Source organism: Anomaloglossus baeobatrachus, chromosome 1, assembly GCF_048569485.1.
Source record: "Anomaloglossus baeobatrachus isolate aAnoBae1 chromosome 1, aAnoBae1.hap1, whole genome shotgun sequence".
Classification (NCBI taxonomy): Eukaryota; Metazoa; Chordata; class Amphibia; order Anura; family Aromobatidae; genus Anomaloglossus; species Anomaloglossus baeobatrachus.
The window spans coordinates 73,987,460-74,010,588 of NC_134353.1; the positions used below are offsets into that span (position 1 = coordinate 73,987,460).

The 23,129-nt window shown below is 44.2% G+C and overlaps 1 protein-coding gene across 2 annotated transcripts in view; it reads left to right on the forward strand.

Annotated features, from left to right (window-relative positions):
- AFAP1 (actin filament associated protein 1) overlaps window positions 1-23,129 on the forward strand; it is a 193,589-nt gene that overhangs the window by 153,526 nt on the left and 16,934 nt on the right. For both annotated transcript variants that reach the window (XM_075333279.1, XM_075333289.1), the window contains exons 9-13: window positions 11,861-12,013; window positions 12,100-12,311; window positions 14,487-14,632; window positions 18,212-18,329; window positions 18,922-19,182. In XM_075333279.1, the coding sequence (XP_075189394.1) occupies window positions 11,861-12,013; window positions 12,100-12,311; window positions 14,487-14,632; window positions 18,212-18,329; window positions 18,922-19,182 (890 nt within the window). The remainder of the gene's footprint in view (window positions 1-11,860; window positions 12,014-12,099; window positions 12,312-14,486; window positions 14,633-18,211; window positions 18,330-18,921; window positions 19,183-23,129) is intronic.

The following is a 23,129-nucleotide window of genomic DNA, read 5'->3' on the forward strand; positions in this document are numbered from 1 at the left end:
TCTGGGGTTGATTACAGGTGTGTGGTTTTGCATTTGGAAGCTGTTGCTGTGACCAGACAACATGCGGTCTAAGGAACTCTCAATTGAGGTGAAGCAGAACATCCTGAGGCTGAAAAAAAAGAAAAAATCCATCAGAGAGATAGCAGACATGCTTGGAGTAGCAAAATCAACAGTCGGGTACATTCTGAGAAAAAAGGAATTGACTGGTGAGCTTGGGAACTCAAAAAGGCCTGGGCGTCCACGGATGACAACAGTGGTGGATGATCGCCGCATACTTTCTTTGGTGAAGAAGAACCCGTTCACAACATCAACTGAAGTCCAGAACACTCTCAGTGAAGTAGGTGTATCTGTCTCTAAGTCAACAGTAAAGAGAAGACTCCATGAAAGTAAATACAAAGGGTTCACATCTAGATGCAAACCATTCATCAATTCCAAAAATAGACAGGCCAGAGTTAAATTTGCTGAAAAACACCTCATGAAGCCAGCTCAGTTCTGGAAAAGTATTCTATGGACAGATGAGACAAAGATCAACCTGTACCAGAATGATGGGAAGAAAAAAGTTTGGAGAAGAAAGAACGGCACATGATCCAAGGCACACCACATCCTCTGTAAAACATGGTGGAGGCAATGTGATGGCATGGACATGCATGGCTTTCAATGGCACTGGGTCACTTGTGTTAATTGATGACATAACAGCAGACAAGAGTAGCCGGATGAATTCTGAAGTGTACCGGGATATACTTTCAGCCCAGATTCAGTCAAATGCCGCAAAGTTGATCGGACGGCGCTTCATAGTACAGATGGACAATGACCCCAAGCATACAGCCAAAGCTACCCAGGAGTTCATGAGTGCAAAAAAGTGGAACATTCTGCAATGGCCAAGTCAATCACCAGATCTTAACCCAATTGAGCATGCATTTCACTTGCTCAAATCCAGACTTAAGACGGAAAGACCCACAAACAAGCAAGACCTGAAGGCTGCGGCTGTAAAGGCCTGGTAAAGCATTAAGAAGGAGGAAACCCAGCGTTTGGTGATGTCCATGGGTTCCAGACTTAAGGCAGTGATTGCCTCCAAAGGATTCGCAACAAAATATTGAAAATAAAAATATTTTGTTTGGGTTTGGTTTATTTGTCCAATTACTTTTGACCTCCTAAAATGTGGAGTGTTTGTAAAGAAATGTGTACAATTCCTACAATTTCTATCAGATATGTTTGTTCAAACCTTCAAATTAAACGTTACAATCTGCACTTGAATTCTGTTGTAGAGGTTTCATTTCAAATCAAATGTGGTGGCATGCAGAGCCCAACTCGCGAAAATTGTGTCACTGTCCAAATATTTCTGGACCTAACTGTATGTCATTCCATATCTCATGCGAGTACTATGTGAGTGTGGGGATATTTTTTTTTTTCTTTTTTCTCACCCATCATGCGTATGACATGCGTTTTTATCCTTATCTTTTATATACTCTTTGTAAATTAAAGCATAGTTAGATACCCTGCAATAAAAAGAAAAAATGACATGGGCCACCCGTATTTTATGAAACCAGCAAATGTAAAGCAGGCAGCTGAGGGCTGATATTATCAGGCAGAGAGGGTCCATGGTTATTGGGTCCTCCCCAGCCTAAAAATAGCAGCTTGCAGCCACCCCAGAAATGGCGGATCACATTAGACGCACCAATTCTGGCGCTTCACCTTAGCTCTTTCCGATTGCACAGATGCAATGACAATCAGAATAATATTTCGGGGGATTATGTCAGCTGTGAGTTGTCGAAAAACACAACTGCCATCAAGCCCTGGTGTTAGTAATGGAGAGGTGTCTATCAGACACTCCCATTACTAACCCAGTAAGTAAAAAGAAAAAACACACACAGAAATAATATATTTAAAAAAAAACACTCCCCCAACTCCCTAGTTCACCAATTAATTTTTTAAACAAAAAAAAACAAAACAGGGAAGTCCGATGTAGTCCAGGGAATCCGACGTAGTGCATGAATGGAAACCTGAAAAAGGGAGAACTGAAAACAGGAGACCGTCTCTTTTTCACCAATTTATTAGAAAGCAAAGTTCCCACACAGGTCCCACATAGTCCAGCGCTTCCCACTACGTTCCCCTATCTGTCGATCAAAGCTTTATTCCTGACGTCACCGCTCTCTGTGGTCTCGCGGATAGCAGTGTGAGCCGGCAGTGGCTGTTGCTCAAAGCCTATGGATGTCATAACGAGGCACCATAGCCTGAGGTCCAGGGAATCGAGAATGTCATGGGAAGCGTTGGACTACGTCGGGTTTAGTGGGTTTTTCCTATTAACAAATAAATTAGTGAACCAGTAAGAGTCGGGTTGTGTATTTTAAATAAAGTAGTTGTGTGTGTTTTGTTTCTTTTAAGTTACTGGGTTAGTAATGGGGGTGTTTGATATACACCTCTACATTACTCTAATACCAGAAGTTGATGCCAGCTGACATTACACAACTGACATCAACCCAAAAGTGCTTTACCCTGATTGCCACCACATCAGAGCAATCGGGAAGAGCCAAAGTGAAGGGACAGAATTTGAGTAGCTAATGAATGCGCCAATTCTAGGGTGACTGCAAGCTGCTATTTTAAGGCTGGGAAAGGCCCAATAACCATGAGCCCTCTCAGCCTGATAATACCAGCCCCCAGCTGTATGCTTTAACTTGGCTGATTTCAAAGATAGGGAGGACCCCTCATCATTTTTTTAAAATTATTTATTTATCATTAACCAGGCTAAACACCCTTTAGTGCTACATGAAAGGCACCAAAGGGTATATGTAGGGGAGTTGTGAAATTCTATATCTGCAAGATATGTATCTATTCTGACTATCATCTATCTCGATATAATTTATATATCTTTTTTTATTTCCCTTTGAGATGTGTGCGTAAAAACCAGACAGCATACGGTTGGTCGCTTGTGCCACCCATTTTTTTTTTGTCTCGCACCCATATTCTTGCATTGGCGAGTCTCATCCGATTATATGCGGCCATACTCAGCATGCTGCAATTATTACCTAAGGCCAATTACAGCTGAGGAAAAACTTGCAGATGGACACTGCCTCCTGGAAAAACATATATTTAGACCGGCCCAATCATGGGCCTGTTAAAAAAAAGGTCACAACTGAAGCTTATAGTCCTTATTCGGTTCCTTTTCCAATTTTCGGCCACCCTATAAAAATATAAGAATATGTGCACTATAGTAATTTATATGAGATTTGTGACCTCTAGATTGAATGACTTCCCCTTATCTCCTCTGGTCGGACCACCCGGCATCCTTACAGCTGTATATTGTTTTCTACTGTTATTCTTTACGGAGCATTGACTTCCCGGCGATCGCTCATGTACGAGGATTTGCTCACATTTGCATATACAAACTAGTTCCCATTCTCATCCAGAAAAGTTGGACAAGTATTTGGTACTTTGTATGTCATGCAAAAATGTGCATTTTTTTTTATTATTACTACTATTATTATTTATACAGTATATTATTTTTTATATATATATATATATATATATATATATATATATTATACACTGTATATATAATATATAATATTTAAATAATATATATTTTATATATTACAATATATATTTTATTTATATATTTTATATGTATAGATTTTTATATTTTTTTACATTTTTTTTTTATATTATTTTATTTTAATATATATATATATATATATATATATATATACATATATTTTTTCTTCCTTGTTTTGTTTATTTCCATCCAGCATCCATATGATATGCGTTTTTTTCTCAGCAGCTACAGAATTGTAATGTTTTATATAGCCATGCATTTTTCAAAGTAAATACACCAATAACATCAGGTCTGAGAGTTGCATTTAATACTGAATGCAGTTTTTATTGTGAAATCTGGTGACAGATCTGCTGTAGGGTGGCTTAGATATCAGTCACCCAAGAACGCCGCCAAACACTTACATGCGCAGTATGGCAGGGGTGCATATGTTACAGTAGGGAGAGGGTAGTAATCCGCTCTGATGCCCAGTGTCCCATCATCTGTCATGAGAGTTTGGAGGTCCCCCAAGCACATTCCTCCTCAAACAACAGAGTCATCTGTTTTCTCTACTGTATGCGGAAAGGGGGGGGGCTTTAAAGTTTAAAGGGACTGAGGTTCCCCTCATCACATCCTTGTGCACGCTGCTTTGTTGGTGCTGGGTTCTCTTTATAAGGCTGTGTAATACTTTGTATGTTCTTTTGAGGCATATCCTTAGCATAGGTGATCAGTTTCAGATTAGTGGTAGGGGGTCCGACATCCAGAACCCCTAAGAGTTGGCTGTTTGCAGCACCTACTGAGGCCGTGTATAGAGCCGGGACACCACAGCGCCACCCACTGGGTATTGGCCATTCTGGGGTACTACAGCCCAGCTCCGAGTTAATATGTTCCACACACAAACTATGGACAGGGGTGGAGCTCTTTCTACATAAAGCAGACATGTTGTTTTTTGAGGGCGTTCTTTAAAAACCTCTTTATCCTCTTGCTGTCCTTTATCCTCTTTCCACGCAGTTGGTATTTTTCCTTTTCCCCCAGCTACATACACTTCGGGGTTTGTTTTTGCTTGGGTTTGCAGTCACTGACCAGAAATAACAATCAGAAGATAAGTGCCTTGTGGTTTATAGTTTGTTTTAAAAAAAAAAAAAAATCAGCGCTTTACTCACCCTCTTTGGGTCCAGTGCTGAGTCTCCACAGCTGCTTACGATATCTGTCAGTGTGTGCTGCTCTGGCGTCACGTTGACAGAACTGCAGCTAATAATTGAGGTCATCGGCTCCACCTATAAGCCACTGGGCCCGCTGAGATCACCGATTGGCTGCAGCGTTGTTGACTTACAGTACTGCAGACAATAACAGATATTGATATCAATGTTGGGAACTCAGCGATGGACCTGGGGAAGGGGAATAAAACGCAGTTTGTCTGTTTAAAACATGCTGCAGCCGGGGGCACAGGGGTTTTCTGACACTGGGCAACCCCTTAAGACTATGACTTAACCGACTGGAAAAGACGATGATTGAATTCTTCGACTCTCTTAAGCCGAGCAATTGCCGTTACCTTAGAATGGATCTCGGAGGGTTTCTATTGATTTCCTGCCGTCCTTTATCCTCTTGCTGTCATACTGGCAAACACACGGCCATATTTTCTCAGAGGCAGCAGTATGATCTTGGGAGCAGACTCGAGCGTTTACACAAATGAATGTTGCATTGTCCGCCGCCGCCGCTGTTAGCCGTCATCCCCGAGGCCGTCAGCCGCATCCATTTATATTTCAGCCCGCGGTGGAACAGTAATGGAAGAGCCACGATGTAAAGACCCATCAGTGACCGGCGGATGATATGTCATCTTTATGTCACTGTTACACTACGTTCATTGTATCGCAATTTAATTATGGAGCCAAAGTAATAGCCGGCTGGAGTTTAAAGGGCACTGCCATTATGTAGTAGTCAGCAGGGATACTAATCGCTCCATCCATAGTGAGCGCTAATTTGGGGTTATGAACGGCATCGTTCAGCATAGGCGCCCTTCTAATGCCCATATTGTCTCTTAGTAGTGGGTCAGACTTTTATATTTACATCAATTTTTAACTTTTTTTTTTGCATTGACAACGTTTCATAATCACACTTCTATCTTTATTGCATCTGTTTTTTTTCCTTTTGACATTCATGTACAGCGGAGCCTTGGATTACGAGCATAATTGGTTCCGGGACTCTGCTCTTAAACCAAGTTACTCTTATATCAAAGCAAATTTTCCCATAGGAAATAATTGAAATGCAGATAATTCATTCCACAACCCAAAAATATTTACTGTATTTATACAAACTTATTACAGTAATACGAAATAATGTGCTGTATTCATATACAATTATTACAGTGCACTAATACTGTAGAGTAAAAAACATATAAAACAAATTTAAGTGCACTTTAGCTTACAATAAAATTGTTGGTGTGCGGGAGAATTAGCAGAAAGAAAGTGCAATATTGTATCCACAAATGCAAATTGATAGACATGCTATATAATAATAATAATAATAATAATAATAATAATATTTATTCCTTTATTCATTTTCCCTCTGTACCAGTCTGTCTATTGTAACTTGTATATGAATTCTGTATGTAACCCCCTTCTCATGTACAGCACCATAGAATCAATGGTGCTCTATAAATAATAATAATAATAATAATAATAATTTATATAGTGCTGTTAATTCCACAGCACTTTACATTGGCAATACTGTCCCCATTGGGGCTCACAATCTAGAGTCCCTAACTGTATGTCTTTTGAGTGTGGGAGGAAACCGGAGAACCCGGAGGAAATCCACGCAAACACGGGGAGAACATACAAACTCCTTGCAGATGGTGTCCTTGGTGGGATTTGAACCCAGGACCCCAGCGCTGCAAGACTGCAGTGCTAACCACTGAGCCACTGTGCTGCCCTATATAGTATATACTGTACTCTACTGTACAATGGTATACAGTATATGTACAGAAAGTTACCTCCAGAGCGGGTCAGAACGTGGTGAATGGACGGAACCGGAAGTGTGCACGGTGAGGATTTGCTCTCCTTTCAAAGCATTGCTCTTAAACCAAGTTACAAATATGTAAAAAGCTTTGCTTGTGTTGCCAAACGCTCTCAAAACAAGTTACTCTTAATCCAAGGTTTCACTGTATTTTTAGTATAGATTTCCAATCTGTTATACTGCAGATATACCTTGCCTTTCATCATTACAGCACATGCTCCAAAAATGGCTACCTAGACTGTATGACCCCCATGTGAGTGAAAATATAATAATGGGGGGATATAGTAAATAAGTGAATACATAGATTAGCTGTAAGTATAAACCTCCCTTGATTCACACTGCTGGTCTATATATACATATATGTGTGTGTGTGCTGTATGGACATTTTCCAGTGTATTGTATGTGATGCTTCTGTAAAATGCTCCTCTGCCACCTGCTTGAAAAAGTTTACAGAGCTGAGAGAAACTTATCACAAGCAGGAGGCGGGGGAGATGGTAAATTCTGTAAATTCCCCTGTGATGTAGCCTCTGCCTTTTTTCATAGGTAGGACAAAGCTGTATTCACATTATCAGTAGTCTACTTTAGGTCAATCCTTTCAGATCAGAAGAAGGAATCAATATGGCAGACAGTACAGACATGGCACATCAACTGACGCAGGTGTACACAAGACATACAAAAGATCTATGTTGTTCTTTAATATTAACCAATGCTGTAGTATAAAGACATCTAAAAATGGTTTGCAGTTGTTCTGCTTTAAAGGGAACCTGCTTAGTCCAATAATACTATTAACTTGAACATATGGGGTTCAGGGTGTTGTTAACGTACCCGGCCATTGAACTTAAAGTGCGGCTCCAGAGAGAAAATTAACTTTTATTTTCCCAGGAGCCTCCAGCTTTCAGTCACGCAGGGGTGCCCAGAGGAATTACAGTCACTATTGTTGCTTTCAGTCGCTGCGCTCAGTGCTGTGACCAGTGACTGTAAATTTCAGTGCAGAAGCCGGGCACCTTCATAAAGCTAATAACCTATAGATTAACCCTATATGTGTGGGTTTGTAGCGTTATCGGACATAGCAGGGTCCATTAAAGTTCTTAAAATATCTCTGTAGCAGTAGGGGTGGTGTTTTTGGTTACACATACAACATTATTAGAACACACATCGTAATCAATAATTTGTTTCTTTCTTTTAACGGCCTTCAGCTTGATCAATAATTTCAGATTTTTTTCATTTCATTTCCATTGCCGCCATTTCATAGCATCTGACGTTCGCCATACCGTCTGCCATTACTAATGTGTGTGACCACATGGGTCATTCTAAGGAGCTCATTGATACCAGTGCAGCCTGTAATAGGAGCCACTGGGGTAATAATGCCATTCATGACATTTCTTCCCTCCTAAATCTTCCCCCGTAACCTGTGAACGATATTATTGAAAATTGGAAAGAACCGCAGCAACTCATAAAGTTACAGAGTGAGGTCACAAAATGTATAAAAGTTACAGCCCTCTCTGCTGAATCCATAACTGCAGAGTTCATGCTCCTCTGGTATTAATATCAGCACAACCACGGCACCTATAGATGTAGAATGGGAGGTCACAAAAGATCCTCTAGGGGTAATTTGTAGGTATCCCAATTATTTTCTCCATTAGGTGTCACGATGTAACTGTAGGATAGCGAGGGACAGGGGCTCCTATACTGTCCCTCACACTGGGGTACCCTAGGGTATCTCTAACCTCTGGATTACCCCTGATGGTAGAGATGCTGGAGGCCCGCAACTTACTCCTGACCAGAACTAATCTGTAACACAGATATAGACAGACAGGAAAAATAAAACTCTGAAAACTCACCAGAATAGATAGTAAGAGATTAAGCAAGAGAAGGAAGGCAGCATCAAAAAGACAACAAATGTTAACACCACAACCGCTCACAGCAATAATGCACTATAACCATTAGTAAGTCTGGATCAAAACACCTTCCCAGACCAGTATAGAGAAGCTATAGCTGGCATTAAAGGAAGTGTCCAACCAGCATATATAGGAGGGGAAAAGCTGTCACTGGCTCCTCCACAGCATGTGACCAAAGGAGACTAACAAGCAGTCCAGCAGAGATTAAGGGGCACTTTGCACACTACGATATCGCAGGTGCGATGTCGGTGGGGTCAAATCGAAAGTGACGCACATCCGGCCTCGCTGTCGATATCGTAGTGTGTAAATCCTTTATGATACGATTAACGAGCGCAAAAGCGTCGTAATCGTATCATCGGTGTAGGGTCCGACATTTCTATAATGTAGCTGCAGCGACGGTACGATGTTGTTCCTCGTTCCTGCGGCAGCACACATCGCTGTGTGAGAAGCCGCAGGAGCGAGGAACTTCTCCTACCTGCGTCACCGCGGCTCACGCCGGCTATGCGGAAGGACGGAGGTGGGCGGGATGTTTACGTCCCGCTCATCTCCGCCCCTCCGCTTCTATTGGCTGCCTGCCGTGTGACGTCGCTGTGACGCCGCACGACCCGCCCCCTTAGTAAGGAGGCGGTTCGCTGGCCAGAGCGACGTCGCAGGGCAGGTGAGTGCATGTGAAGCTGCCGTAGCGATAATGTTCGCTACGGCAGCAATCACAAGATATCGCAGCTGCGACGGGGACGGGGACTATCGCGCTCGGCATCGCAAGCATCGGCTAGCGATGTCGTAGTGTGCAAAGTACCCCTAACTCTTGCTACACTGCCTATGAAGTACAAGTCTGTGGATCAATGCCTTAATCTCCCTGCGCTGATCACAGACATCAGAGAAGTTAGCAGGGCAGAGTGCCAGAATCTGTAGTCTACACAGATCCTGACGCCGCCATGACAGTCGGTGATGCTTGCAAAAACCTCCTTGTGATATTAGGATAGAGGGGAACTGCAAACTGCTGTCATGGGTTCAGTGGATGCCGAGTGCTCCTGGGCTCCCTCTAGTGGTGGCTGCAGACAGTCAAAATTATATTTTTTGTATGTCTAGGTTTATACAAGGGATGCAGGAGCCCTGCATCAGATCCAGTGAAAAGCAACTTACAACTACTTCAGTGAAGGAAAAGATGGTTTTCAATAACTGGTTGTGTGTAATTGTTAAAATAGAAATGTTCCTTTATGTTTTTTTGCCTTTTGTTCTGTAATTATATGCACAGTAATAATAGCATTTCATCTGTCGGTTCAGTCTGTGCTGGCTAGTGTTCATTGTGGTCACCGTCATGGCCTCCATTAATCACAATGAAAGTGACGCTCTCCTGACATTCTGCTTGTATGATAATACAGAAAGAGCCCAGAAAAGCCGGTCACAGACACATTCTTTCTAACTGCGGCAATGCTGGACTTGGTCATTGGCACAAGCTGCTGGCATTACCTCTAGTGATGAGCGAGCAGTACCATGCTCCCCTGGGTGCTCGTAACCACCAGTTAATGCTCAGATGGGCTTGACTCTAGTACCCAAGTATAATGGAAGTCAATGGGAAACTCAAGCACTTTTCCGGGAAGTCTTCCGCCTGGAATTTCCAGTTGTCGATAACTTACCATCGTAGTGACCAGTATAGTAATGTAATGTAGTCTTCCGGACTATCTGGCATTGATGTGGTCAATATCTACCCATGACTGCTGTGTACATCAACCTGGTCCACTTTTTAGTAGGTCGGAAAACTCCTTTAGGGTCAATTCAGACTTCTGTGAGGCACAGACTGGCCATTCATTTAGGACTAGAACCCAACAGGCTCCTATCTGCCTATGAAGCTGGGCAGGATCAGGGCAGGAGATAGCGGCACGTCTGTGCATCACAGAACATATTTCATGATGAGGTCTTAATTTGCCCTTATGGACCATTTTTGCAGCCGTCACCCAACAATCCCATTTTGGCTGCTTAAACATTGACTTGGGAGTAAGGAGTGATTTGGGCATTAGGACAGTGCCCAAGAACTCATAGCCAGCGTGGGAGGGAACAGCTCCTTAATTATAGTATGCAATCTAAAGAGATATGGTAACAAAAACAGTAAAGACATGTTCCTTGGATTTGACTTCAGTTTTCATTACTTTGGAGCCTAGACCCTGGAGAACGAAGCGGGACGAACCCAACCATATACTGAAGGAGAGTGTGTTACACATACCATTTTCAGTCATAACACATGGCTCTAGAGGAGTCCCATGACCTTATAATGTCCTGAGAAGTAGGTCACGCTCAGCTCACCCTGGGTACTGTCATTTACTTGGTTTATTGTGGACTAATCCAGAGCGCGTCTCCTAACTTAACATATCGGAACTGCATGAGGAAAAACTCTGGCTCCCTTTTGTCTCTTACTGGAGGCAGCTACCCTTTAAGTCAATGTATGATCTTGTAATGAGCCAAATAAGTCTTCCAAATGAAAGGGACACCCATCTGAAGGCAACTGTTCCGGGGGATCTTAGTTGAAAACCAGCCTTCTTCTTCATTAAAAATCTCCAGAAGGAAGAAATCTGGCTCCCTGGTGCAAACTACTGGGAGTAGCTATGCCATAAGTCAATATATGTCCCTTAAATGAGCCTTGCCTCATGATATGTAGCCATACCAGTCTTCCAAATTAAAAAGACACCCATCGGTAGGCAGCAGTTTCGGGGGATCTTAGTTGAGAACCACCCTTCTTCCGAATTAAAGATCTTTAAAATGAAGAAATCTGGCTACTGGTGCCAACTACTAGGAGTAGCTATACCATAAGTCAATGTATGTCCCTTAAATAAGCCTTGCCTTATGATATGTAGCCATACCAGTCTTCCAAATGAAAAAGAGACCCATCTGTAGGCAGCTATTTCGGAGGATCTTAGTTGAGAACCACCCTTCTTCCTAATTAAAGATCTCTAAAAAGAAGAAATCTGGCTCCCCGGTGCCAGCTACTGGAGGTAGCTATCATAAGTATAACTACTGGAAGTAGGTACCATAAGTCCATGTATATTCCTTTAACAAGCCTTGCCTCATGATCTGTAGCCATTCCAGTCTTCCAAATGAAAGCCACCCATCTGTAGGCAGCTGTTTTGGGGATCTTAGTTAAGAACCACCGTTCTTTGTCATTAAAGTTCTCCAAACGTAATTAATCTGGCTCCCTGGTGCCAAATACTGGAAGTAGCTACCATAAATCGATGTATCTACCTTTTAACGAGCCTTTCCTCATGATATGTAGCCATACCAGTCTTTCAAATGAAAGCGACTCCCATCTGTAGGCAGCTGTTTCGGGGGATCTTGCCTCTTGTGATGCAGAGTAGGATACCGGTTGGTTAGATAGGTGACATTGGAGAGTCAGTCTTCATCATTCACTAAATATTTTGTCGTCCCTTCCCAGTAAAAAGAAAGAAAAGTGGAACAAAAACCGAAGCTAAAGGTGCAGTAACCAAAGTAACGGGGAAGAAAATAACGAAAATGATCGGCCTAGGAAAGAAGAAACCGAGTACAGATGAGCAGACGTCATCGGCAGAAGAGGATGTACCAACGTGCGGTAAGAAGGCGTGCCTGGTGTCTGGATTTGGGAAGGTGCAGCCATGTTACACCGACTAAACTGCTTTACATCCCGCTTCATTTTAGGTTACCTAAACGTCCTGAGCAACAACCGGTGGCGGGAACGATGGTGCCGGGTCAAAGACCACAAACTCATCTTTCATAAAGACCGGACAGATCTTAAGACGCACATAGTGTCCATACCTCTAAGAGGATGTGAAGTCATCCCAGGACTTGACTCCAAGCATCCCCTGACCTTCCGACTTCTCCGGAACGGACAGGAGGTGGCTGTACTCGAGGTACGTGTGTCTGACGGGTTACATAGCGATATAACAAGCATTGGGAAGTATAATAGGCATCCCAAAGTAGTGGAATGACACCCGATGGGGATCCAGCACCAGAATTCACAATATCCATTGCACACAGGATTAAATAGATTTTAGACCAGATGATGCTAATGTATTTACTGAGAATATCCATGTCAGGTTGGCTGACTAATTCTGATATAGAAAGCTCATTATGACAAGTTTTCTATGTCCAGTCATAGAGTGAGAGAGCTCATGTGTCTAAGCCTCTGCCAACCCAGCCTAGCTGACAGCTGCAGCTTGTACTAAGTGTGGTCTCCGCAGCAGGGAGGAAGAACGCTGAAGAGGTGTCAATCAGGCTAGGAGGGTGAGTGTCAGCAGCAGGGAGGAGGGACACTGAAGAGGTGTCAATCAGGCTAGGAGGGTGAGTGTCAGCAGCAGGGAGGAGGGACACTGAAGAGGTGTCAATCAAGCTAAGAGGGCAAGTGTCAGCAGCAGGGAGGAGGGACACTGAAGAGGTGTCAATCAGGCTATGAGGGCGAGTGTCAGCAGCAGGGAGGAGGGACACTGAAGAGGTGTCAATCAGGCTATGATAGTGAGTGTCAGCAGCATGGAAGAGGGACACTGAAGAGGTGTCAATCAAGCTAAGAGGGCAAGTGTCAGCAGCAGGGAGGAGGGACACTGAAGAGGTGTCAATCAGGCTATGAGGGCGAGTGTCAGCAGCAGGGAGGAGGGACACTGAAGAGGTGTCAATCAGGCTATGATAGTGAGTGTCAGCAGCATGGAAGAGGGACACTGAAGAGGTGTCAATCAGGCTATGATAGTGAGTGTCAGCAGCAGGGAGGAGGGACACTGAAGAGGTGTCAATCAAGCTAAGGGCGAGTGTTTACAGGAGGGAGGAGGGACACTGAAGAGCTGCTAATCAGGCTACCAGTGTGAGTGTCTGCAGCAGGCACAGGAGAGACACTGAAGAGCTGTCAATCAGGCTATGAGGGCAAGTGTCTGCAGCAGGGAGGAGGGACACTGAAAAGCTCTCAATCAGGCCAAGAGGGCGAGTGTCTGCAGCAGGGAGGAGGGACACTGAAGAGCTGCTAATCAGGCTACCAGGGTGAGTATCTGCAGCAGGCACACAAGCGACACTGAAGAGCTGTCAATCAGGCTATGAGGGTGAGTGTCTGCAGCAGGGAGGAGGGACACTGAAGAGGTGTCAATCAGGCTATGATAGTGAGTGTCAGCAGCATGGAAGAGGGACACTGAAGAGGTGTCAATCAAGCTAAGGGCGAGTGTCAGCAGCAGGGAGGAGGGACACTGAAGAGGTGTCAATCAAGCTAAGAGGGCGAGTGTCAGCAGCAGGCGCAGGGGAGACACTGAAGAGCTGTCAATCAGGCTACGATAGCGAGTGTCAGCAGCAGGGAGGAGGGACACTGAAGAGCTGCCAATCAGGCTTAGGTAATATTGAGTTTTAACTTTCAAAAGGGGCTACACAGCCACGCTTACATGATTTTATAAAGTTGGTACACTTGTTTCATCAGGTCTAAGTAATCTATACTAAGCTCATAACTCCTGTTCTATGCAGAAGACTTTTCAGCAGTCTCATTATCATAGAGAAGATTACAGGGACAGATTACACCTCATTATACAGTAGATAACACAGGATGCATCATTCACAAAAAGTGATATCACTGCTCACCTCCTCCTGTATAATGACTGATAATACAGGATTCACCATTCACAATAGGTGATGTCACAGCTCACCTCCTCCCCCTCTGGTTCCATTACCTTTACCCAGATTAGAGAAGGCCAGTTTGAGTTTACTTTCTATACAAATAGGGTTAGTGACTGTTGCTGCTATTGTCCATGTGAAGAATAAGAAGTATAAGTTTAATATTACACTTCGTGGCCAGTGTGAACATTGCAAGAGTTTTGGTATTTTTTTTTATTTATTTTTTTTGCCATTATAAATATAGATTGTATGACATAAAATCAAAATGTTTAAAAATAAATTGTATATACAGCAGGTGAAATAAGTATTGAACACGTCACCTAAGTAAATAGTAAATATATTTTTAAAGATGCTATTGACATTATTTTCTCACCAGATGTTGGTAACAACTCATCCAATTTGCACACTCGGAACTAATGACGCTGCTCCTGTATTTCTGCCCTTAGGCTTCATCTTCAGAAAACATGGGAAGGTGGATAGGAATCTTATTGGCGGAAACAGGTTCTTCTACAGATCCCGGAGCTCTGCACTATGACTACATCGATGTGGACACCACGGCCAACGTGATCCAGACGGCTAAGCAGTCCTTCTGGTAAGAGGATGGATGGTACCAATGCGCCCGAGGGACTAGGATGCTAAGTGGCTGTAGTTTGTTACAATGTATCAGTTTCTTCGTCTTACTGGTAGCTTGTTATAAACTCTACTATTTAGTCAGGTGATCCATCTACACAGGCTTTCTGGAATGGTTGCGTTCACTGACAGCAAGCAGACGTGCTGTGGGTCACGTTGTGTCTGACGCCTGGCTATTTTTTCACCTAAGATGCACTCTTTTACATGAAAACTAAGACGTACATATTTTATGGCTTCCTTTTGTGGGAAGTTGCCGAGATCGACCTTAATTATCCATTTATAAGCTCCTTATGTCTGTCCTTGTTACTTTGGAGATGATGTGTTTTCTTATGACCCCCTTTTTCTGTCCGGTCATATTAACTGTACTCAACTTGACCAGGTCAGGAGCACAGCTTGGCTTCTTTACCGTGTCCACTCCCTCCGATTTCATTACAGCAAAGAAAAATGAAGATAAATGCGGTCGTCTTCCCCCATTATTCATCTCCAAAGCGGACAGGTCTGGGCGGATTTTCTTCTGCACACCGCCACCCTGTGGTGCTCAGAGGAACTGCATAAAAAAAGAAAAAAACCTATTGGGAGCTCAAAACACGCTACCTTCTCATTTCTTCTACTACATATACACACACGATCAAACCAGCCTAGCATGCTTGTTCATTTCACTATGGAGAATGGGAAAAAGCCACTGCCATATTCCTATGAAAGCAGCTTATTGCTTAGGTGAAAAAACAACATCTCTGGATGTGTAAGCCCATATTAACTGGCTGACCACATACTGTATACTACTTTTAGATACGTTGTCAGGGGTTAAAAAAGGACTCTTAGCTCAGAAATGGCACCACCATTGGCTGTGTCTGGTAGTGAAACTCCATACTTTCACTTGAATTGGGATTATTAGGGTGTTTCAGTCTTGTAAAAAAAAACCCACGTTCTTTATTTGCCGTTCCCTGAGTGTCCACCTCTGCTCCTGGTGTGTTTTATTGTCTGCCCCATTGACATCGACAGCGCTGCAGCCAATCAGTGAACTGCTCTAAAGAGACACTGAGCTCACTGATTGGCTGCAGCACTGTCTATATGATGTTAGGAAAATCCCTTTAACTGCAACTCCAGAAGAGGTCCACAGACGAACGGCGCTGTAATGGGGAAACGTGTGTAGTGTACGTAATCACGGACGGCTAGTGTAATGCACATTTACCTTCTAAGAATCTTGTACTACACGGGATCACCAGTCACACATGGATGACCGATCAGACATGGATGACTGATCACACATGGATGACCGATCACACATGGATGACCGATCACACACATAGATGACCAATCACACACATGGATGACCGATAACACACATGGATCACCGATCATACACATGGATGACCGATAACACACATGGATCACCGATCACACATTGATGACCAATAACACATGGATGAACGATCACACATGGATGACCGATCACACATGGATGACCGATCACACATGGATGACCGATAACACACATGGATGACCAATAACACATGGATGACCAACCACACATGGATGACCAATAACACATGGATGACCAATAACACATGGATGACCAATAACACATGGATGACCAATAACACATGGATGACCAATCACACATGGATGACCAATAACACATGGATGACCAATCACACATGGATGACTAATAACACATGGATGACCAATCACACATGGATGACCAATAACACATGGATGACCAATCACACATGGATGACCAATAACACATGGATGACCAATAACACATGGATGACCAATCACACATGGATGACCAATCACACATGGATGACCAATCACACATGGATGACCAATAACACATGGATGACAAATCACACATGGATGACCAATCACACATGGATGACCAATCACACATGGATGACCGATCACACATGGATGAACGATCACACATGGATGACCAATCACACATGGATGACCAATCACACATGGATGAACGATCACACATGGATGAACAATCACACATGGATGACCAATCACACATGGATGAACGATCACACATGGATGAACGATCACACATGGATGACTCCCAATATAACATCACACTGGCTGCGCTCCATATTCTCCGCCCTATACCGATGCCCCAGGGATGGTCCTGAATCACTGCTGGCAAATCCTAACATCATTCCTCACTTAGTTCACTATCCTCCAGCCATGCAGGACATTCCTCATCTGAGTGCAAGCAAATATGTGCCAATTTCCCAGAGGAATGATAGACGACACGCTAACATCTCCCTGAGAGGTGGGCAGGTGCTGTGACTGCCCCACTTTTATAGAAAAGTCTTCTAGAAATTCATCTTCCATAACCGCCCCATTGTAAAACCATTCAGCAGTGCAGCGCTCCAGTCTGCAAGATGGAATCAGCGCTGCCTCCCCTGTATCCTCAGCATCGTGCGAGTCCTTACCTATTATATAATGGCTTCTTTGACTTTATGCCGTCACTTCATAAGATGACAAAACTCCTCTAACAAATGATGGTCTCTCCACCATCTCATAGGGCCAAAGACTCCATCCAAGGGACCTTCATTACATTCACTGTCTACAGAGGGGGGCACTGTGCATTATTATTTTTATTTATTATTATAGTGCCATTTATTCCATGGCACTTTACATGTGAAAAAGGGACATTCATAGACAAGCACAAAAATTGTGAGCATTTCAAGACACAGACTGGTATAGGAGGAGAGAGGATCCTGCCCGCGAGGGCTCACAGTCTACAGGGAATGGGTGATGGTACAATAGGTGAGGGTAGAGCTGGTCGTGTGACACAGGTGGATTGAGGATTACTGCAGCTTGTAGGTTTGTCGGAAATAGTGGGTCTTTAGGTTCCTTTTCCATGGTAGGGGAGAGTCTGATATGCTGGGGTAGAGCAGTCTAGAGTATGTGGGAAGCACGGGAGAAATCTTGTACACGATTGTGGGAAGAGGAGATAAGAGAGGAGCAGAGAAGGAGACCTTGTGAAGATTGGAGGTTACATCCAGGTAGGTACCGGGAGACTAGGTCACAGATGTATGGAGGAGACAGGTTGTAGATGCTTTATATATCATGGTTAAGGTATTAAAACAGAGTCTTTGGGCAATGGAAAGCCAGTAAAGAGATTGGCAGAGTGAAGAGGCCGGGGAATAGCGGGAGGACAGGTGGACTAATCAGAAGCAGAGTGTAGAATAGATTGAGTGCAGAAGGTACATGAGGGAGTACACTAGTGTTTTTGCAGGTTCTTGGTCAAGGAATGTATGGTTATGTAAAGAGACCAACACCTGCTCATTCCCATATCTTTTAGCAGTGGGTATATATATATATACTGTATAAATTATTGCGTAGGTGTATATCTTATGACAGCCTAATAACAGGGCTATCACATTGGCCAGAGGCAGCATCTGGATGTGACCATTTGCTGCCCATAGTCATGTACTTGGGAGGAGGATGACGAGGGGTCAGGGTCTTACCTTGGCTACAAAGTCACCTTTTCTTAATCCCTCTTCCTCTTTTTGTTTTTTTCTTTCAGTTTTATGAACAGAAGAGTGATATCCACTAACCCCTACCGTGAAGCCCCCACAAACGGCTACTCGTGTCCCAGCGGAGTGGCTCTTCACTATGATGACGTCCCGTGCATTAATGGATTGGTAAGGAAGACGCATACAGCGGAGGGCTGGGACGGTGTCACCCTTCTGGTGTCTCTTGCACTATGGGGTTCATCCAGATTTCTTCTGAAGACAAAAATATTGCACCCCATTGTACTAATATTGTTGACTAAAAATAGCGCAGACACCCCCGGTGACTGACAGCCATGGTGTGACGGTCAGCAGGGGCAGTTCTGTGTCACATGCCCGGATAGACACTTGTGTTTTGGAGTGTCCTATGATGACCTTTTAGACTTTCCACATTCTCTTCTGAGATTACTGCACAAATCCTCCCCACGGTAGAGAACTGCTTCAGATGGCCTCCTTCGCCCTGGAGGCCTCGGCATCACCACTAGCCCTGGATGAGCGCCATGATGCTCCAGCAGGGGATGTCCTGAGGTTTCTGCAGCTGCATCCCCCCCTCTGGTTGTCAGCTCCCTGTCGGGGGAATGTCCTTCTTCTCTGCAGATGTGGGGTCATGGGGTCGGTGGCAGATAATGTGGCTTTATGTGCTGTTTGTCCCTTCTTTTCTTCCCTTTTCCTTCTGTCTTATCCATGTTCCTCCGCCTAATAGTGAAGCTGTGTGTATTTACAGTGGAGGCCGGACGAAGACTATTCCCATAACAGGCAGAAGGGAGAAGAGGTGCTCTATGATGAGGCAGATGTGTACGATAACTTGCCATCTCCAAAAATCTTTGCACGCAACGCTCCGACTGACAAAAAGCCCAATAGGTTTTCCTCTGAGAAACTTTCTCCTAACCACTACAAATCTCCTGTGTCCTCCAGTCTGTCCTCTCCGTCTGTCACTAACAACTCTCCTACTCTGGGGAGGGCGTCTGCCGGCTCTGCTGCTCAGGTACTGCACGTTTCTTGTATCTCCTCTTCCCTGCATGTCTCCAGGCTTCGGGGTAGGTAACATGGTCACTGATTTCAGTAGTAGCTTTAGGGCATGTTCACACGATCAGGACCCGCTGCATCCTGGACGCGGTGGGTCATGACTAGAGTTGAGCGGATCGGTCAAAATCCGGGTCCGGCGGATCCGGATCGGTTTGCCGCCGAAGTCCGGATCTGATCCGGAATCTGCGACCATGGTAATCAATGGGGAGCGGGTTCCGGGACGAGAGAGAGAGAGAAGAGAGAGAGAGAGAGGGAAAAAAGAAAACCACGGATCCGGATCGTGCACCCCGAATCCCGGGTACTGGTCGGACTCGGATCGGGCGCTGAAATCGTGCGGATACGGATTTTGCGGATCCGGGTCCGCTCAACACTAGTCCTGACCTGCAGGGCCGTGAATGCCGTCCACAGGAGACCGCAGCTGCCCGTGCCCATGATCCGAGCTCGTGCAGTTGCGATCTCCCTTCTGTTCTCCCTGCGCTGAACACTTGCATCTCCGCAGGAAAGAATTGACATTCCACGGCATTGCCGGTCAGTTTTCGCTCTGCAGTGCACGCACAGTGTGCACGGGATTTCTAGAAATCCCTTCCACTATGCTTGTACTGTACAACGCAGCGTTTTGGACGTAGCTGAAACATACTACATCCAAAACGCTGTGAACCCTGATTGTGGGCACACAGCTCAAGTAACTCCTACACCAAAGGAGAAGGATGTGGGTGTCCTGGATTTTATTCTGTATAGTCATGTATATCTGCATAATACTCATTTTTCCCTATTTTGGCAAACCGATCCCCAGTGACTTGGTAATTGAGTAAAAATCACTGGTGGGTGGCTTTTAGGCTATTATTAGATGTCATTATATATAGTATATATATATATATAATATATAATATTAATATTAGTCCATGTGTCTGGACCAGGTTGGTGCAAACTCCTTTTACTCAAATGCCGAAATCCTGAGCACCCAGGCAACAGTGAGACGTCAAATGACCAATTGAGACGCGTATGGCCAAGTCACAACTTTCATCATGCCCCGATGTCCTGACGTTGCAGGGGTCTAGTAATCGCAGCAGGCATTTGGCTAAGGAAGTTCATCTGGTGGCTACTGATGGCTGGGGTTGTGCAAGTCTATTTGCTCATGTCTTATCTTATTGTATAATAATAATTGTCTTCATTTATATAGCACTATTAATTCCACAGCGCTTTACATACAGTACATACGCAACACTGTCCCCATTGGGGCTCACAATCTAGAGTCCCTATCTGTATGTTTTTGGAGTGTGGGAGGAAACCAGAGGAAACCCACGCAAACACAGGGAGAACATACAAACTCCTTGCAGATGTTGTCCTTGGTGGGATTTGAACCCAGGACCCCAGCGCTGCAAGACTGCAGTGCTAACCACTGAGCCACTGTGCCGCCCATGTATGCAGCCAAAGGAATAGTCTGAAGACAACTATGCAGTTCATATTTTAACCTATAGCTGGCACCGGTGCTGAACTTCTAGATGGATCCCCCTCTCCTGGCCAGGGAAGAGAACAGTTACACAGCGCTCCTCTTCCCCAGGAAGACCTGTCCTACCCTGCATTGTCAGACAACCCATTATATTTAAAGCAGTTGCCCACTTCTGATTCCACAATAATAAAGCCTGTACCGGCAGCGCTCCAGCAGAGCCGGCTTCTGTCTCCCCACCTTCGGACCAATCAACAGGAAGTGAGCAGTAGTTGCAGCACTCACTTCCTGTTCATTACCTCATTTGGTCCGAAGACGGGGGAGACCGAAACCAGCACTGATTAGACGTGGGGCTCACGTGACATCACATGAGTTGTGGCACCTTTGGTATGGGAGGTGAGTATAGGCTTTATTATTTTACCTGGGGTAAACGTGGACTCAGAAGGAGTTGTCCTAGTAGTGGAAAACCCCTTTAATAATCACTGTATAATGCCCTCTGGTAATATTGCAGAAAAATTGCACAGTTTCCCAGATGTTACAGAAGATCGCTGAGTATCCCCTTGTAATTTGCTTATGATCCATGGACCCTTTTATTGCCGATTTATTGTCCAAAGTCAAGGACCCCTTTAAAATACGGGGGTGCCAAACCTATTCCGCTCTCTGGCTGTAGACAATTTGTTAATCATCATTCAGAATAGACAAATGCATTATCTCACAGCTTTTTCCATACACTTTATCCAGCCGTCTAGAAGCTTTTGTATTCTCTCATTAAAAAATATTTTACGCCAAGCTGTAACCCAAAAATGCGCTACTGCTTTCTGCTCTTCTTCAGGAGGAAATCTTTGTCTTCGTAGGGCGTCTTTCAGGGGACATAATCCACGGTCACTCTTCAGTTCACGTGTACAATCGATGTGGACGTGCACTCGGCTCCTCCTTCACGGCTGACACTTTCCTTGAATGTCTTAATCCATTCATACTCACTTCTTCGCGACAAAACACTTTCTCCATCCCGTGCTTTAAGTCATCACTAAATACGAGCACCAGACACAACCTCAGATCACTCAGGAAAAAAAACAAATCTCTGCTCTAGTTTCATGCAAATGACAAGTGGGGCGGCCATTGTTTCTCTTCGGTCACAAATGAAGAGACGTACCACGTTCTATCCTCCAGATCGATGACCTCGTACGGAAAGAACCGACAAGTCAGCATTTTTCATATAATTAGAATGCGGAACATTTTTGACTCACCCTTGCAAAAAGCAGCATTCCTGTAATGAAAAGTATCAAACTCTTGGTCGGATCAGGGACACAAAGTTGCAAAAAAACATGCAAGGTGTTAAGTATTTGTGTCTCCACGGCGTAACTGTCAGTGTATATACCCAATAGAGTCCCAACTGTGTCCTCAGCTCCGTTGATCCTTTAACGTCGTCTGATCAAATCCCGAGGAAAGTCCCGTAATGATTTCCAATTCATTACTACTTACATAAATTCATTAAAAGCTTTCTAATTGGATGTGTCTCCTGAGCCGCTGATCTGCTGCAGACCTGCGTAACTTCATTATCCTCCTCCGGAGGTGATCAATGGGGTCCTGACATTACTGTTCAGCTAATAAAACTGAAGCCGACGAGTCTCACTGACGTCATTTGTGTCTTGGAGAATTCCCCATACTGTAATTCTAATACTGAATTTTATATAACATCCGATCAGACCAATCTCTGCGAGATTATTATTGTAAAGGCAGAGCAAACCCGCTGCCCCGCACCTCTCACATTAATCAACATCCATAATAACAGGAGGGTCTGTGGTCCTGAATTCTAATCACCACCATTCTCACCTGCAAAAACTTTAACAAAGTACTAAAAACACATTCCTCAACAATGAAATGGTAACACCAGGAAGGAAAAGTTGTAGAATTATCGAAATCACAGGATCAATAGACATGAAAAGGATCTTAAAGTGGAAGAAACATTTTGAAAAGCTCTTGATTTATTCAGTGTTAAGTATGAGTGCCACATGCAGATATCCCCGTACTTACTGCCTCGGCTACTATCAATGAGGTTATTAATGGTTGTCTGAGGCAGAGGTTCCCAACTCCAGTCCTCAAGTCACACCAACAGTGCATGTTTTCAGGATTTCCTTAGTATTGCACAGGTGATAATTTAATCACCTGCAAAGGTGCTGAATCCAACACCCATGCAATGCTAAAGAAATCCTGAAAACATGCCCTGTTGGTGTGCCTTGAGGACTGGAGTTGGGAACCTCTGGTCTGAGGAATGCTCTGCTGCAGTGAACACACTTTGCCAAATCATCAAAATCCGCTGCTGCCAGCTCCCCTTGCAATTGCCAACTACTGACGTCCCAGATGTGCTCAGGCAAATCATCAAGATCTGCTGCTGGCAGACACCTTTGTAATTGCTGCCTAATGACGTCCCAGATGTGCTCAGGCAAATCATCAAGATC